The sequence below is a fragment of the Macaca thibetana genome, chromosome 7 (genome assembly GCF_024542745.1).
Source record: "Macaca thibetana thibetana isolate TM-01 chromosome 7, ASM2454274v1, whole genome shotgun sequence".
NCBI lineage: Eukaryota > Metazoa > Chordata > Mammalia > Primates > Cercopithecidae > Macaca > Macaca thibetana.
In genome coordinates, this window is record NC_065584.1 from 33703279 (window position 1) to 33720558 (window position 17280).

The 17280-nt window shown below is 48.1% G+C and overlaps 1 protein-coding gene across 1 annotated transcript; it reads left to right on the forward strand.

The window, feature by feature from the left end:
* The first annotated feature begins 28 nt into the window (after nt 1-28).
* FAM161B (FAM161 centrosomal protein B) lies at nt 29-17086 on the forward strand. The gene is made up of 9 exons (XM_050798749.1): nt 29-272; nt 3655-3974; nt 5688-6238; nt 7850-8196; nt 9837-9964; nt 12771-12935; nt 13510-13609; nt 15096-15232; nt 16431-17086. The coding sequence occupies exons 1-9, from the start codon at nt 219-221 to the stop codon at nt 16567-16569; spliced, it is 1941 nt and encodes a 646-aa protein (XP_050654706.1). The 5' UTR covers nt 29-218; the 3' UTR covers nt 16570-17086.
* Nucleotides 17087-17280: the final 194 nt, after the last annotated feature.

Here is a 17280-nt window from a genome sequence, read left to right on the forward strand (position 1 = left end):
TCAGCGGCGCCCTCAGAACCGGAAATAAAATGCGCGAAGAGAATAGGCCAATCGGAAAACGAACTTTGCCTCCTCGGGCGGGATGGATCGGAGGTTGCCCTGGAAGCCAATCAGACGCCAAAGCTAGAAAGGGGTGGACCCTGGCTTCGCACAGCTAGCGCTGCCGCCGCTGCTGCACCTATCGCTGTCACAGCCGCTGCTGCCTCTGTCCAGCCGAAATGACCGTGGAGAGGCCTGAGGGAGCCCCCGGAGGCGCGGAGGGGAGCCGTCAGGTGAGGAGAGAAAGAGAAGGGAGGAAGCGGGACTGCCCCCGGGAAAGGAATCCCAGAGCGGAAACTGTGTGGCGTTGCCTTGGAAACAGACAGCAGGGGCGTGTCACGGAGGGGCGTGGGGTTAAAATGAGCGTTTAGGGACCAGGAGGCGGATTCTGATTTGCAGACCTGAACCTCTCGGACTTTATACGAGGCTCCTTATAGGCAATGTCACATAAGTTTTCGCTTATCCTGTTAGTACTCTATGACCAATTGTCGTCCGTTTTTTGTAGAAGAGAAAACTAAGGCACAAAAAGATTAAGAAAATTGCCCCCCACATTTGACCGAGGTGGTGGCTCACGCCTGTAATCCCAACACATTGGGAGGCAGAGGCGGGTGGATCACCTGAGGTCAGGAGTTCGAGACCAACCTGGCCAACATGGTGAAACCCCGTCTCTACTAAAAATTTAAAAAAAAAAAAAAAAAAAAAAAAAGGCCAGGCGCGGTGGCTCACGCCTGTAATCCTAACACTTTGGTAGGCCGAGGCAAGCGGATCACAAGGTCAAGAAATCGAGACCAGGCTGGTTTCCATGGCAAAACCCCCGTCTCTACTGAAAATACAAAAATTAGCTGGGCATGGTGGCGCACGCCTGTAGGCCCAGTTACTGGGAAGGTTGAGGCAGGAGAATCGCTTGAACCCGGGAGGCGGAGCTTACAGTGAGCTGAGATCGCACCACTGCACCCCAGCCTGGCGACAGAGCGAGACTCTGTCTCAAGAAAAAAAAAAAAAAAAAAAAACCAGGTGTGGTGGCGCCTGCCTCCAGTGATCCACCAGCCAAGGCCTTCCAAAGTGCTAGGATTACCGTGAGCCAGTGTGCCTGGCGGACCCTAAACTCTTAAAGACAGAAAGTAGACTTGCGGTTGCTTAGGGCTGGTGGGGTGGGGTGTGGATGGTTAGGGGAAATAGGGAGTGACTACTAAAGAGTATGGCGTTTATTTTAGGGGCGATGAAGGTGTTCTAAAATTGTGATGGTAGTTGCACAATTCTGTGTATATACCAAAACCACTGAATTGTACACTTTAAATGAGCGAATATATTGTATAGAAATTATATCTTAATAACGTTGTCTTTAAAAAAAAAAGAAAAAATGTGCCCAAGATCGCACACTCTTTGTAGCAGAGCCAGGGCTAGGGTGCATACATACCTCTGACTCTTACCCTGGATTTTAGTAAGGCTGGCTCCTCATCAATCAATTGTCAATTCAAAGTTCCTCCACAATGAAAAATAAAAATCAGCCCAGGACTGAGGAAGTATAACTCAGACTGTCATAGGCATAGATAATGCCAACAGCAAGAGCATCAGGAAACAGTGTTTCAGGTCCATACTATAGGTGCAAAATTACTAACACTCCTTCTTCCAAATTATACTGCTTACTGATCAATTAGTTACCCACCCTACTTTATTCTTCTCACCTTTTGAATAAGAATTGCCTTTGGGCAGGGCCCAGTGGCTCACACCTGTAATCCCAGCACTTTGGGAGGCCAAGGCAGGCGAATCATTTGAGCTCAGGAGTTGGAGACCACCCTGGGCAACATGGTGAAACCCCGTCTCTACAAAAAATTAAAAAATTAGCCAGATGTGGTGGCGCGTGCTGTAGTCCCAGCTACTCGGGAGGCTGAGGTGGGAGGATCATCACGTGAGCTCAGGAGGTTCAGGCTGCAGTGAGGCATGATTGCACCACTGCACTCCAGAACCTGGGTGACAGAGCAAAATCCTGCCTAAAAAAAAAAAAAAAAAAAAGCTCAATCATTCACTTATTAAATTGTCCCCACTTCATGACAACACCATTCCAGAATCAATCAGGGAAGCTGGCCAGCCGTATAAAAATCACACCCCCGACCCTAAGTTCCTTATGTTTTCCGTAGTGTCCCGCAGCAAGTTAATAAACCTAACTGATGTACCGATTACAAGTACATTCTTAATAACCTTCATCTGATAGACTTTTATCAACCAAAAAGCTTTCCTTAGGCACTTTTTTTTTTTTTTTTTTTTTGAGACGGAGTCTCGCTGTCTCCCAGGTTGGAGTGCAGTGGCGCGATTCGGCTCACTGCAAGCTCCGCCTCCCAGGTTCACGCCATTCTCCTGCCTCAGCCTCCGGAGTAGCTGGGACTACAGGCGCCCGCCACCGCACCCGGCTAATTTTTTGTATTTTTAGTAGAGACAGGGTTTCACCACATTAGCCAGGATGGTCTGGATCTCCTGACCTCTTGATCCGCCTGCCTTGGCCTCCCAAAGTGCTGGGATTACAGGCATGAGCCACGGCGCCCAGCTGGCACTCCATCTTTTTATAACCTCACAGTCGTTTATGGTTTTCACGGAATTTATTATCATCTTATGTTGTCTGTCTTCTCTTACTACAGTGTAGGCTTCAAGGGAGTAAGGATCTTGTTTGTCTTGTTCTCAGCCAAATGCCCAGTGCACATCAGGCACCCAGTAAATATGGTATGAATGAATGGAGTACTGAAAAAGTTAATTGTGTGTCCCGCTTCTTAGGACGTTGCTCTTCCAGCCAGACCATACTGTCTCTCTTGTTAATCATCCATTCCTTTTTTTTTTTTTTTTTTTTTTTTTTGAGATGGAGCTTCGCTCTTGTTACCCAGGCTGGAGTGCAGTGGTGTGATCTCATCTTACTGCCACCTCAGCCTCCCAGGTTCAAGCGATTCTCCTGCCTCAGCCTCCCCAGTAGCTGAGGTTACAGGCACCCACCACCACACCCAGCTAATTTTTGTATTTTTGTAGAAATGGGGTTTCACCATGTTGGTCTTGAACTCCTGACCTCAGGTGATCCACCTCCCTCAGCCTCCCAAAACACCGGGATTACAGGCGTGAGCCACTGCTTCCGGCCATCATCCATTCCTTGACAGAGTGCAAATTAGCTAGAACATGAGGAAAGCAGAGGAGTAGAGACAAGGGAAGGGGGAGAAGGAAGATGAGCAAGAAGTAGGTACAACCCAAGTAAGGCAGAGTGCGGCCATCATCATGGGCAGGATTCCTGGAGTGCAGGGGTCAGAATGCATGGTACAGGTGAGGTGCTCTGTAAAAGCTTACTGCACTGTATGTCGTAGGGAACCAACTTCAGCTCTTCACTTCCCTCTCCATCCCTTCAGTGAAGCGCACTTCATAGACCAAGTTGTGAAATGTCTTTAGAGCAAGAAACACATCTTATTTTTAAAAATTCCTCCCCAAGTATTGGGATTACAGGGATGAGCCAGCGCACCTGGCAGACCCCAAATTCTCCCCAGTCCCTAATATACAGAGGCTTGTTCAAAGTGAAATTAAGTTACGATTTGAATACCTTTGAAATCATTGTTTCACTCACAGCCTATTTCTATTCTATTGTAGATATTTTCCCCCGAATCCTCCCCAGACACAGAGGCAGGAGAGGAGCTGTCTGGGGATGGGCTGGTTTTGCCCAGGGCCAGCAAACTTGACGAGTTCCTCAGCCCAGAGGAGGAGATAGATTCTACTTCTGACTCCACTGGGAGCTTTTACCAGACCTTGCAGGTACTGAAGCAGAAAGGCAGAGCGTGTCTGTTGGAGTCTGTCTTTCAGTCTGACCCGGAGAGTGATGAAAGCCTCTCTGAAGATGAGGAGGGCCTGGAGAGCTTCTTCCGAGACAAGGGCAGGGGCAAGGTACAGGTCCAGCGCCCCCAGGCTCTGAGGTAAGGCACTGCAGCTCCACGGCTGCCTCACTCCACACCTCCACACAGGTCACATCGTGTCTCTGGGCTTCATCTTCCTCTGTAAAGCAAAGAGCACTTCTGCAAGTTGCCATTTACTGAGGCTGTAGCTCAGAATCAGCTTTTGATTCCAAACAGGTGTTCCGATTCCTCCCCAGGAATCCTAAATCACTTTGGGCAACACTTAGTCCAGTGATACCCTGGAATTAATTAAAGGGAAGCCTTTCCTCAGGCGCAGTGGCTCACACCTGCACTCCCAGCGTTTTGGGAGGCTGAGGCAGGCAGATCACTTGAGGTCAGGAATTCGAGGCCAGCCTGGTCAACATGGTGAAACCCCGTGTCTACTAAAAATACAAAAATTAGCCACTCATCGTGGTGTAATCCCAGCTACTCAGGAGACTGATGCACGAGAATCCCTTGAGCCCAGGAGATGGAGGTTGCAGTGAGCTGAGATCATGCCACTGCACTCCAGCCTGGGCGACAGAGCAAGACTCTGACTCAACAAATAAAAATAAAATAAAAAATGGGCCGGGCATCATGGTTTACGCCTGTAATTCCAGCACTTTGGGAAGCTGAGGTGGGTGGATCATGAGTTCAGGAGTTCAAGACCAGCCTGGCCAAAATGGTGAAACCCCGTCTCTACTAAAAATATAAAAAAATTAGCCGGGCGTGGTGGCGGGTGCACGTAATTGCAGCTGCTCAGGAGGCAGAGGCAGAGAATTGCTTGAACCTGGGAAGTGGAGGTTGCAGTGAGCCAAGATCACGCCCAGCTTGGGCAACAGTGCAAGACTCCATCTCAAAATAAATAAATAAATATTGAAAAATAAAAAAAAATACAGGGAAGCCTTTCCTAAATACACTTTCCCTGAGAATGACAACAAAGTACCTTTATCTTGGTCAAGTCTTAGAAAGTAAATTTTTTTTTTTTTTTTTTTTTTTTTTTTTTTTTTTTTGAGACGGAGTCTCGCTCTGCCGCCCAGGCTGGAGTGCAGTGGCCGGATCTCAGCTCACTGCAAGCTCCACCTCCCGGGTTCACGCCATTCTCCTGCCTCAGCCTCCCGAGTAGCTCGGACTACAGGCGCCCGCCACCTCGCCCGGCTAGTTTTTTGTATTTTTAGTAGAGACGGGGTTTCACCGTGTTAGCCAGGATGGTCTTGATCTCCTGACCTCGTGATCCGCCCGTCTCGGCCTCCCAAAGTGCTGGGATTACAGGCTTGAGCCACCGCGCCCGGCCAGAAAGTAAATATTTAATGAGATAAAGTATACATTATCTCATTACCTTATCTCATTTAATATTTACTTTCTCCTCCAATAACCTGGTTAGTAGACATTAATTTTTGTCATTCTATGTAGGAGGAAATTGAAGTTTTAACAGAACCTTGCTCAAAGTTTGGAGCAAGATTTAAACCCAAGTCTGTCTGACTCTCAAGCTCTACTCTGCTCATTGTTCTCTCTCTCATATGAAATATTAGAGTGCAAAGTGGCAGTTTTGGGATCAATTCTGAGAAGAGACTTTCCTTTAGGGCTGCCAGGATTGTCTGTGGGAAGGTCATGGACATAGAGGCCTGTGGGGCTGTGGTGTTAGGTCAAGCAGCCAGCTGTGACCAGTGGGAAGGGAGGACTGGGGAGGAGGTCTGGAGGGAGCAGGGCCTCCTGACTGCCCTGTCCTCCACACGTGGATCTGCTTTCTTCCAGGTGTGGCTCCACAAGGCGCTGCAGCTCCCTGAGCAACCTTCCCTCCAACATTCCCAGGGCTCCGACCCAGCCACCCTCAGGCTCCCGGCCTTCCTCCCAGCACAGAAGTGTCAGCTCCTGGGCATCATCCATTACTGTCCCTCGGCCATTCCGCATGACACTGCGCGAGGCCCAGAAGAAGGCCGAGTGGCTGGGCTCACCTGCCTCCTTTGAGCAGGAGAGGCAGCGGGCCCGGAGGCAGGGTGAGGAAGAGGCTGAGTGCCACAGGCAGTTCCGGGCACAGCCTGTGCCTGCACATGTCTACCTGCCCCTCTACCAAGAGATCATGGAGCGCAGCGAGGCCCGAAGGCGGGCAGGGATTCAGAAGAGGAAGGAACTGCTCCTCTCTTCTTTGAAGCCCTTCAGCTTCCTGGAGAAGGAGGAGCAACTAAAGGAAGCTGCTCGACAGAGAGACTTGGCTGCCACAGCTGAAGCCAAGATCTCCAAGCAGAAGGCCACCAGAAGGATCCCCAAGTCCATTCTGGAGCCAGCCCTTGGGGATAAACTCCAGGGTAAAGACATCCTTGCCACCTTGCTACCTCCTGCCTTGGGGTACCAATTCCACCGTAGGGATTTAGTCAGGGCCCAGGGGTTGGCCTGGCTTGGAGATTTGCTGCTTGGGTGGACCCACTAGAGGCTGCACGTTTAGTGCAGGCCATCGGGGAGGGTTAGGTCTGTCTACACAATCGGGGCCTGTATGGAGTAAGGACTGAAAGGTCCCACAGTGTCCCCAAGGCTTGTCCGGTTGACAGCTGAGTGAATGCACATGAGGGCCTCTGCACCAGCAGAGGTGCAGGAATAGAGAACCAGTGAGACACCTGAGGACCAGCTTGGGCTCATGCCACCACCAGCATACTGCCCTGAGATGCTCCCCCACGGCCCCTTCATCCTGGTGAGGTGGCGTCAGTCACTGAAATTACCTGGGGGGTGATTATTTACACATTTCAAAAAGTATAGCTCCAAATAAGGGGCTCAGGCTTTATTCACTTTTCAGTGGCATGTGCCGTGCTCCAGGCACTGTGCCATGGTGAACACACAGACATGGAGTTTGTAGACATGTGAGGACAACAGATAAACACAAATGCATACAAACGTGGTGAGTTATTTACAAGGATTAAAGGGGGAAGCATGGAAACATATATCAGAGGGACCGAACCCGGGGATTGGTGAAGGAAGGGAGCAGTTAGGGAAGGTCCCCTAAGAAGGTGGGCCCTGGGGCTGAACTAAAGGAGGGGCGAAGAGGGAGAAGTGGAACAGGCAGAATGTGGCATGGAGGGGAGAGAAAGTGGAGCATCTGCAAGGGCTGGAAAGGTAGAGGGCTGAGAGAAGAGGGAGTGGGAAGGGAGAGGCAGACATGGGCTAGACATGAGGAGCTTTGCAAGCCACGCTAGCGAGTCTGGACTTCATCCCAAGGGCACAGGGGAGCCACTGAGGGACTGAGGCAGGGTGACCCACGATCAGAAATCTAGTTCAGAAGGATCCTTCTGATTGCTGTGTAGATGATCCAAGAGGGCAGCAAGACTGGAGGGCTACTGAGCCAAGAGGAAGCTATTTCACCATTCAATTGAGAAATTATGCAGCTGGTTGCAGGGATGAAGAAAAGAGGATGGACTGGAGAGAGGTTAAAGAGGAGGAAGTGACAACTTGTGACTGATGAGAGACACGGAGGAGTCAGTGATGTGGGCAGAGGGCCTGGGCAGCTGGGTGGATGGTGGGGCCTTTCTCTGAGATGGGGAAACATGGGAGAGGAGCAGGCAGCTGGCCCACTTCCTCTGCTGCATCTGTAAAGAAGCAGTCGTAGAAAGTGCTCAGTGAGTGTAGCTGGTCGCTGCTTCTGCAGCCTGACTGGCACAGGCAGTGGTGTTCTGGATGACATTTATTAACAAGCTCTCCAGAAAAAAGCAAGCAAGCTGGTTTGTAATGTTTGTTATTTTCTGTGGCATAAATACGCCTATTAAGGCCATCTGCAAGCATCGCACAGGATGTTAACGTGTCAGAATTCCCGAAAAGTTCATAGTTGCCTCCAGTACACTTACGGCTAGTGTGTAAAAGAGGGAAAGTTCTCCAACCCTGTAGGTTTCATGCCTGGTCCTTTCTTACCCATCACCATCCTGTCTCCACAGAAGCTGAGCTCTTCAGGAAAATTCGCATCCAGATGAGAGCCCTGGACATGCTCCAGATGGCCTCTTCCCCTATCGCCTCCTCTGGTAACCGGGCTAACCCCCAGCCCCGCACAGCCACCCGAACCCAGCAGGAAAAGCTTGGGTTTCTGCACACTAACTTTGGATTCCAGCCTCGGGTGAATCCCATAGTCCCTGACTATGAGGGCCTTTACAAGGCCTTCCAGAGAAAAGCAGCCAAAAGAAGAGAAACCCAAGAGGCCACTCGCAACAAGCCCTTCTTGCTGAGGACCTCCAACCTGCACCACCCTCAGCGGCCTTGCGATGCTGCCACCACCGGAGGGAGGCCGGTGAGAGCCCAGGCAGCTGTGGGAGGGTCAGGGCTAAGGCCTGAAATACAGGGTGGGGCCAGGTCTTTCTGGAAAGCACTTCTCAACAAGGATTTCCTATCTTTTTTAAACACCAGCTCAGTTATAAACAGATTCACTTTCCTATAAACTCCAGACCACAGCCCAGCCTGGGCAACATAGAGACCCCATCTCTTCAAAACAAAACAAAACAAACATTTGCCACACGTGGTGGCATGTACCTGTAGTTCAAGCTATTCAGGAGGCTGAGGTTGGAGGACCACATGAGCCTAGGAATTTCTGGCTGCAGTGAGCCAAGATGACGCCACTGTACTCCAGCCTAGGCAACAGAGTGAGACCCCATCTCAAAACAACAACAAAAAACAGGCCGGGCATGGTGGCTCACGCCTCTAATCCCAGCACTTTGAGAGGCTGAGGAGGGCAGATCATCTGCGGTCAGGAGTTTGAGACCAGCCTGGCCAACATGGCAAAACCCCATCTCTAATTTTGATAAAAATACAAAAATTGGCCGGGCGCGGTGGCTCAAGCCTGTAATCCCAGCACTTTCGGAGGCCGAGAGGGGCGGATCACGAGGTCAGGAGATCGAGACCATCCTGTCTAACCCAGTGAAACCCCGTCTCTACTAAAAAAAAAATGCAAAAAACTAGCCGGGCGAGATGGCGGGCGCCTGTAGTCCCAGCTACTCGGGAGGCTGAGGCAGGAGAATGGCGTGAACCCAGGAGGCGGAGCTTGCGGTGAGCTGAGATGTGGCCACTGCACTCCAGCCTGGGCGACAGAGCGAGACTCCGTCTCAAAAACAAAAACAAAAAATACAAAAATTAGCTGGGTGTGGTGGCGGGCGCCTGTAATCCAAGCTACTCCAGAGGCTGAGGCAGGAGAATTGCTTGAACCTGGGAGGCGGAGGTTGCAGTGAGCTGAGATTGCACCACCGCACTCCATCCTGGGCAACGAGTGAAAGTTCATCTCAAAAACAGAACAAAACAAAAACAAACCATAGGGACACTCCTCTTCCTCCCTTGCTCTAGAAGGATTTCACAGAAATAAGTCCAAGCAGGCCTGAGAGGCAAGGAGTTGGGATCAGTTGTTGATGTTCCTATACCAATTCCAAGAAACTCTTCTCATTTGACTAAAAACTTTAGGATTGATATCCAAGTCTTGGCTTGGTTATGAAACTTGAGATCTCATTATCCTTGCCTTATTCCCAGGAAAAAAAAAAAGATTCTCATTTTCAGTCCTTCAGTTAAATTGAATCCTAGTAAAGATAGAAAACGGCTGGGCGTGGTGGTTCACACCTGTAATCCCAGCACTTTGGGAGGCCAAGGCGGGTGGATCACCTGAGGTCAGGAATTCGAGACCAGCCTGACCAACATGGTGAAACCCTGTCTCTGCTAAAACTGCAAAAATTTAGCTGGGCGTGGTGGCTCACAACCTGCATAGTCCCAGCTACGTGGGAGGCTGAAGCAAGAGAACTGCTTGAACCAGGCAGGCGGAGGTTGCAGTGAGCCTCGATTGGCCACTGCACTCTAGCCTGGGCAAAAGAGCGAGACGAGACTCTGTCTCAAAAAAAAAAAAAAACTAATCACACATGCTGTCCCACCAATACCAGCCTTTGTTTCTTCTAGGATTCCCCACAGCCACCAGCTCCACCCCTGCCAAGGAGTCGTTGTCTGAGTGGCCATGCTTCCCTCTCTGCCAACACTCTCCCTGTGCACATCACAGATGCCACCAGGAAGAGGGAATCTGCAGTCAGGTGAGTGGTCAGGCTGTACAAGACCCATGCTCTGATTCTGGCCCCAAATGCTGGAAACTTCCCTACTGAGGGGCCTCCTTTCCTGTTATCAGAGACACCTCAAGGGGTCAAAGGGAATTTTCTGATCAGGACAGGAACAATTGCGGTTCTCCACACCTGGTGCTTGGAGAACAGCTAGCCATCATTCAGCACATATTCACAGTGGGCTTATTCTGTGCCAGGCACAGTGTTAAGGCTGGAGATCTTAGAGAACCTACAGTTTATTATCTAGTCTGAAATAGAGAAAAGCAAAGAAGCAATGGCCGTATTTTTTGAGTAGTGCAATGATTGGGGGTAGAGGGGACTGTGAGGGCACTGGGCAGCCTGGAGCAGGGGGTCTTGTCTTGTGGAATAGATGTCTAAAGTGAAACCTGAAACCTGAAGAACAAGGAAGAGTTGGCCAGACAAAGCCTGGAGAGAAGGAAGGTTCCAGACAGAACATGGATAAAAGCCCATGGATGAGAGGAAGGGAGTAACGAGGAACAAGAATTCAGAGAAGCATGCTAGCAGGTGGCTGAAGTTGCCACAAAGATGAGACATCCATTGCATAGATTTGAGATTCTCTGAGATTCATCTTGGGAAGATGTCAGAGTCCGTTGGGCAGCAAGAGCCTGCTTATTTTTAACTCTTCAACTCACCTGACTCTGTTATGATGATGTTCTCGTTGAGCCAGCCCCCAGCAAGGGTTCCTCCACCAGGCTTCGGAGCTGAAGTAGGCAAGAGAGGTCATGGTGTAATGAGCAGCTTAGGCCAGGGAGAGGACTAATGTCTTACTGCCTTCCCATGGGGCATGTAGGGGAGTACTCAGAACCTACTTGGATCCTTAAGCCCCACAGCAGGGATTGTAGAAAAGTACTTACAGTCCAAGGGATACTCTTTTCTTCTTCAGACTTCAGTTAGACCTACTAAATCAGGGCTAATTGCTCAGTATCCTGAGGGCCCAAGAACCGAGGCCTCCTGAACAAAGAGGCTGGCCCACCTATAGAGGACATCCACATCTGCTTTCCCGCCACAGGGAATCTGACATATGAGCAGATTAAATTTGCATGTCCTTCCCAGTCTGTCCATTTGAATGTAAACATCCATATAGAAGAGTCTTGATTGATTTTCCTTTTGGAAGAATTCAGCATATTACCTTTTAGATAACTGAACAAACTAAGTGCTACAAGTTGAAGCCAAATAGTTTGCACTGAAGGAGGCTCATTTCCAGTTCTCTCTGAATATGCAGATTTGTATTCCCAAAGAACCATGAACCCAGATACCTTCCAGCCCACTGTTTACAGCAGAGTGGTCAAGGCCAGAGGCTTGGGAGCCAAAGATGCTGGTCCAATAGGGGCTTTTCCACTGGCATGCTGGGTAGCTTTGAGCAAGTGGCTTACCTCCTTTGAGCCTCAATCACCTCCCCTATAAAAAGGGGATTTAGTATTTACCTCATAAGGCAGTTATGAGGACTATGTGAAATGTAATGGTACTTGATTCCTAATAGGGAACTCAGTAAGTGGCAGCTATTAGTATTATTTTGGATCAATAGGTGAAGACCTATTGAGTGTTGGGCTATTTAAGTAAGGATATATATATATTTTTTTTCGAGATGAAGTCTTGCTCTGTTGCCCAGGCTGGAGTGCAGTGGTGCAATCTCAGCTCACTGCAACCTCTGCCTCCCAGGTTCAGTGATTCTCCTGCCTCAGCCTCCCACGTAGCTGGGATTACAGGCATGTGCCACTATGCCCAGCTAATTTTTTCTGTAGTTGTGGTAGAGATGGGGTTTCACCTTGTTGGCTAGGCTGGTCTTGAACTCCTGACCTCGTGATCAGCCCACTTCAGCCTCCCAAAGTGCTGAGATTACAGGCGTGAGCCACCGCACCCGGCCTAAGTAAGGATATTTTAACTGATATTTCTCCAGTTCAGTAAATACACTTCTAGGGTAGGAAGTCACTGTGTCCCTAGTGCTGGAAAGGCTTCATCTGCCAGTGCATTTAATCCTAGAATTTTATTATTTTTTAAAATGCCAGTTGAGGTAAATTACATGCCACATTCATTGAAAACACCAACTTACTTTCCAGAAAATGTTACTAAGATTGCTTTTATTTTATTTATTTATTATTTATTTTTTGAGACGGAGTCTCTCGCTGTTGCGCAGGCTGGAGTGCGGTGGTGCGATCTCGGTTCACTGCAACCTCCACCTCCTGGGTTCACGCCATTCTCCAGCCTCAGCCTCCCGAGTAGCTGGGACTACAGGCACACGCCACCACACCCAGCTAATATTTTGTATTTTTAGTAGAGACGGGGCTTCACAGTATTAGCCAGATGGTCTCGATCTCCTGACCTCGTGATCTGCCCGCCTCGGCCTCCCAAAGTGCTGGGATTACAGGCGTGAGCCACCGCACCCGGCTAATTTTTTTTTTTTTTTTTTTTTTTTTTGAGATGGAATCTTGCTCTGTCGCCCAGGCTGGAGTGCAGTGGTGCGATCTTGGCTCATTGCAACCTCTGCCTCCTGAGTTCAAGCAATTCTGCTGCCTCAGCCTCCCAAGTAGTTGGGATTACAGGTGCACACCACCACACCCAGCTAATTTTTGTATTTTCAGTAGAGTTGAGGTTTCACCATGTTGGCCAGGCTGGTCTTGGACTCCTGACCTCAGGTGATCCAGCTTCCTTGGCCTCCCAAAGTGCTGGAACTACAAGCATGAGCCACCACGCCTGGCCTGAGATTGCTTTTCAGTATGCCCAGGTTGGTAATCTATACTCCCTTTCTGCCTCCTCCCTTTAGAAGTGCACTTGAAAAAAAGAACAAAGCAGATGAGAGTATTCAGTGGCTGGAGATCCACAAAAAGAAGTCTCAAGCAATGTCCAAATCTGTGACCTTGCGTGCAAAAGCCATGGATCCCCATAAAAGCCTGGAGGAAGTGTTCAAAGCAAAGCTGAAAGAAAACCGGTCAGTATCCCCTATGTGTCAAAAGGGGTGCTTGCCTTGGGATCCAGCAGACCACTGGCCTGTTGCCAGAAAATGCAAAATGGAGTTACTGGGGTAGGCAGGCTCCTGTAATCACAGCGGCGGGGCCATGATTTTCCAAGTCACATAGGAATTTACAATGTACATGGGAATTACACTGCTTAACTGGAAATGAATGGTATTCTGGATTGGAAACGATGTAGTTTGTTTTTTTTTTTTTTTTTTTTTTTTGAGACAGATCTGGCTGTGTTGCCCAGGCTGGAGTGCGGTGGCGCGATCTCCACTCACTGCAAGCTCCGCCCCCCGGGTTCACGCCATTCTCCTGCCTCAGCCTCCCGTGTAGCTGGGACTACAGGCGCCCGCCACCACGCCCGGCTAGTTTTTTTTTTTTTGTATTTTTAGTAGAGATGGGGTTTCACCATGTTAGCCAGGATGGTCTGGATCTCCTGACCTCATGATCCGCCCGTCTCGGCCTCCCAAAGTGCTGGGATTACAGGCGTGAACCACCATGCCTGGCCTAGAAACGACGTAATTCTAAAAATCTTGCTAATTCCAGGAACAATGACCGTAAAAGAGCGAAAGAATATAAGAAAGAACTGGAAGAAATGAAGAAGCGAATACAAACAAGGCCGTATCTCTTTGAACAAGTTGCCAAGGTAAAACTAAACCATCATTTGTTTTCTTTCTGCCTTAGATAAAAAGGCTCTGATAAATTATGAAACAATTTTAATATGTGGGTATTAAACATTTCCTTGAGGCCCAGAAATTCTAATTTCATTACTACCTTATTTTTCCAAAATAAATAGTACAGTAGAGAATGCTGCTTGTGTTGATTTCATCCAAGAGTGGACTCCAAAGGCATTGGTAAAGGGATATTTCACTTCCTAGAACTTTCACTGTAGTCTAGCATTCAGAGTTCATGAGACCTCAGAGACAGGGACCATTTGGCTCTTTCTGCGCTCTGGAGCCACTGTTCACAGTGCTGGAAAGGTCTCTCTCCTCTGCCTGTGCTGCTGGCCCTGGGCCTCCCCAGTCTCTAGAGCTGTGGCACATTTATAAGTCTCCAAGGATTAGGATGCCCACAAGCACCCCACCGGCTTTTTCTAGACTAAGTGGCTTTCAGGCTGGAAGCCTGAAATTTTTTCTTCTTCTTTTATTTTGTTTGCGTGTGTGTGTGTGTTCCTTGTGGAGCAGGGCTAACCCATAGGCAGTGTACCCAAAGTATCCTGGAAGACTATCATTTTAAGATATTCTCTATAGACTTTTAGGGACATTGGACTCAGCTGAGATCTCCATAAGGATGTAAGGATGCTCTGGTTCTGCTGCATGAGGCTCTGTGGATCCTTTTCCTCTCCAGTTTCAGACAAGTTGGGGCTCCCTAGTGACCTAGTTCCAATGGTGGGGCGTTAGCTCCATCTTATAGTTAGTACATTGTCTAGGCATTTGCTGGCTTCACTTCCTCCTCCCTCCGTAAATCTTTCTCCTCTCGCACACACAAGCACACATGGTCTTGGATTTACTTAGCAACCTGCATTGTTCAAAATCTCTCATGCTTCTTTATGTTAATGTTAAGCAAGCTCACTCTTCAGATCTCAACAGATCTTTCACCTCTCTAGGAAAAATACAAAGTACTCTATGATTTTTTCTTGGAATACTTAAACAAAAAATAATAATCTCCTGGTCCACATGCAGACCATCTGTCCTTCCATTAAGAGTCTTGGTGTAGCTTATTTTTTATTTTAGTGCTCCTGATAATGCTTTGTTGCTTTAAAATCTTAGAAGGTTTTTAGTCCATCCTTTTAAATCTGGCTCTCATTTGTCTCCCAAAAGTCTAAGTCATTGCTTTTCAAAATTGTGGCTCCTAAATCAACAGTTTGGCATCTCTGGGGAGTGTCAGAAATACACAATTACGGTCCTCATCTGACACCTACCAAATGTGAAATCTGCATTTTAACAAGACCTCAGGTGATTTATACCCACATTAAAGCTCGAAAACAAGGGTTAAATAATTTTCATGCAAATCCGTGCCCCATAATAAGGGTAGTGGTGGTAGTGGCAGTATTGTAAGAATACTGATTAAGTACTTCAGAATTGTCTGGTAATTCGTAAGATAGCTACAACAGATTAATTTCCATCCCACAGGATCTAGCCAAGAAAGAAGCAGAACAATGGTATCTAGACACCCTGAAGCAGGCTGGGCTGGAGGAAGACTTTGTGAGAAACAAGGGTCAAGGCACTGGGGCTGTTCAAGAGGAGACCAAAGTCAAGGATTTTCCCAGGTAACCTGAGATGTTGCTGTCATTCTGCAGCTTTCTAAATTGTCATACCCAGTAATACCACTGGGAGGAAACTTTAGAATAGCCACTGGTATTTTGAGATCATAATCCTATATTTATATAATAAGTAATCCAGAGATCTCCCTCCAAGTAACACATTTGAATTTAGACAGTGGTGCAGTTGTGAATAAAATCTGACAAATTATGTTTCGTTTTCTTCCATTTTGAAACAGATCATTTTCCAATTCCAGTTCCAATTCCATGAGCCGAAACTATTTCTACTTTATTTTTGAAGAAAAATCATGTATATTTTGACTTCTTATAAAACTATAAAACTGTTTTTCTAGCATTCCTTAAAGGTAGCTCATTAGTATCACCTTCTCCATAACCCATTTTGATAGAGTCAAAGGACGAAAATAGTATCTATCTCCACTATTCTCAGTTGTTTTGTATCTTAGATCCTAGCAGCCCCTACCCTAATTCCTATCTGTTTTTATACCCCTAGAAATTTTCCTTTACATCCCATGTAAAATAATAATAATGTTGATACTTTTCTTTTCTTTTTTGAGATGGAGTCTTGCTCTGTCGCCAGGTTGGAGTGCAGTGGTGCAATCTTGATTCACTGCAACCTCCGCCTCCCGGGTTCAAGCGATTCTCCTGCTTCAGCCTCCCGACCCGAGTAGGTGGGACTACAGGTGCCCACCACCACGCCCAGCTATTTTTTGTATTTTTAGTAGAGATGGGGTTTCACTTTGTTGGCCAGGATGGTCTTGATCTCTTGACCTCGTGATTCGCCTGCCTCGGCCTCCCAAAGTGCTGGGAGAGACCATTCTTAAACCTTACACAGTGCTTTAAGATTTTCTTTTTTCAGACTGGGCACGGTGGCTCATGCCTGTAATCCCAGCACTTTGGGAGGCTGAAGTGGGTGGATTGCTTGAGCCCAGGAGTTTGAGACCAGCCTGGACAACATGGCAACCCCCATCTCTACAAAAAGTAAAAAGAAAAAAAAATTAGCTGGGTGCAGTGGTACGTGCCTATAACCCCAGCTTCTTGGGAAGCGGAGGTGGGAGGGTTGCTTGAGCTGGGCTGTCCACGCTGCAGTGGGCCGAGATCACGCCACTGCACTACAGCCTGGGTGAGAGTGAGACCCTGTCTGAAAAAAAAAAAAATTTTTTTTTGTTTTTCGTGTTTTATTCTGCAGGTTCCAAAAAACTGCAAAATTCACCATCAGAGATCCAGAGCAGGGTTTAGAAGGATCTCTAGAACAGCCTGCAAGCCCCAGGAAAGTACTGGAGGAGCTGTCTCATCAATCACCAGAAAATCTCCTATCACTTGCTTAATCACTACACTTAAAATCTCTGCTTTTGAAAAATATTAAGCAGCTAACTTGGGTTTGAGTCAAGGCAGGAAAAACTTGGGTTTCGAGTCATGGCTACTGCTAGAAGATGGGGAAATGAAGAGTAGCAGATTAATAGGCTGGGCGCAGTGGCTCACGCCTGTAATCCCAGCACATTGGGAGGCTGAGGCTGGCGGATCATCTGAGGTCAGGAGACCAGCCCAGCCAACATGGCAAAACTCTGTCTCTACTAAAAATACAGCTGGGCGTGATGACACGTGCTTGTAATCCTAGCTACTTGGGAGGCTGAGGCAAGAGAATCACTTGAACCCAAGAGGCAGAGGTTGTAATGAGCTGAGATCATGCCACTGCACTCCAGCCTGGGCAGCAGAGCAAGACTGTCTCAAAAAAAAAAAAGTAGCAGATAACAGGGAATGGTTGAAGGAAATCAAAGTGGGGAGGCCCAGGTGAAGGGATCGTAGCCTAGAGTTAAGGGTTCCTGCTTTGTGCCTCACACTTAAGAGAATAGGTACAGAAAAGAGCACAGGCCCAAATGCCTATAGGGGCTAGTGCAGAAACAAATGCATCAGTGGAGTGGGTGTAGACAGTAGGAGACGGTAGAGACTGGCAAGTATCAAATCCTGCTGGAATATAGGCTCAGAGTTAGTACATCAACTATGTTTTCATCAAGCCAGAAATTTGTATGCTGCCAACT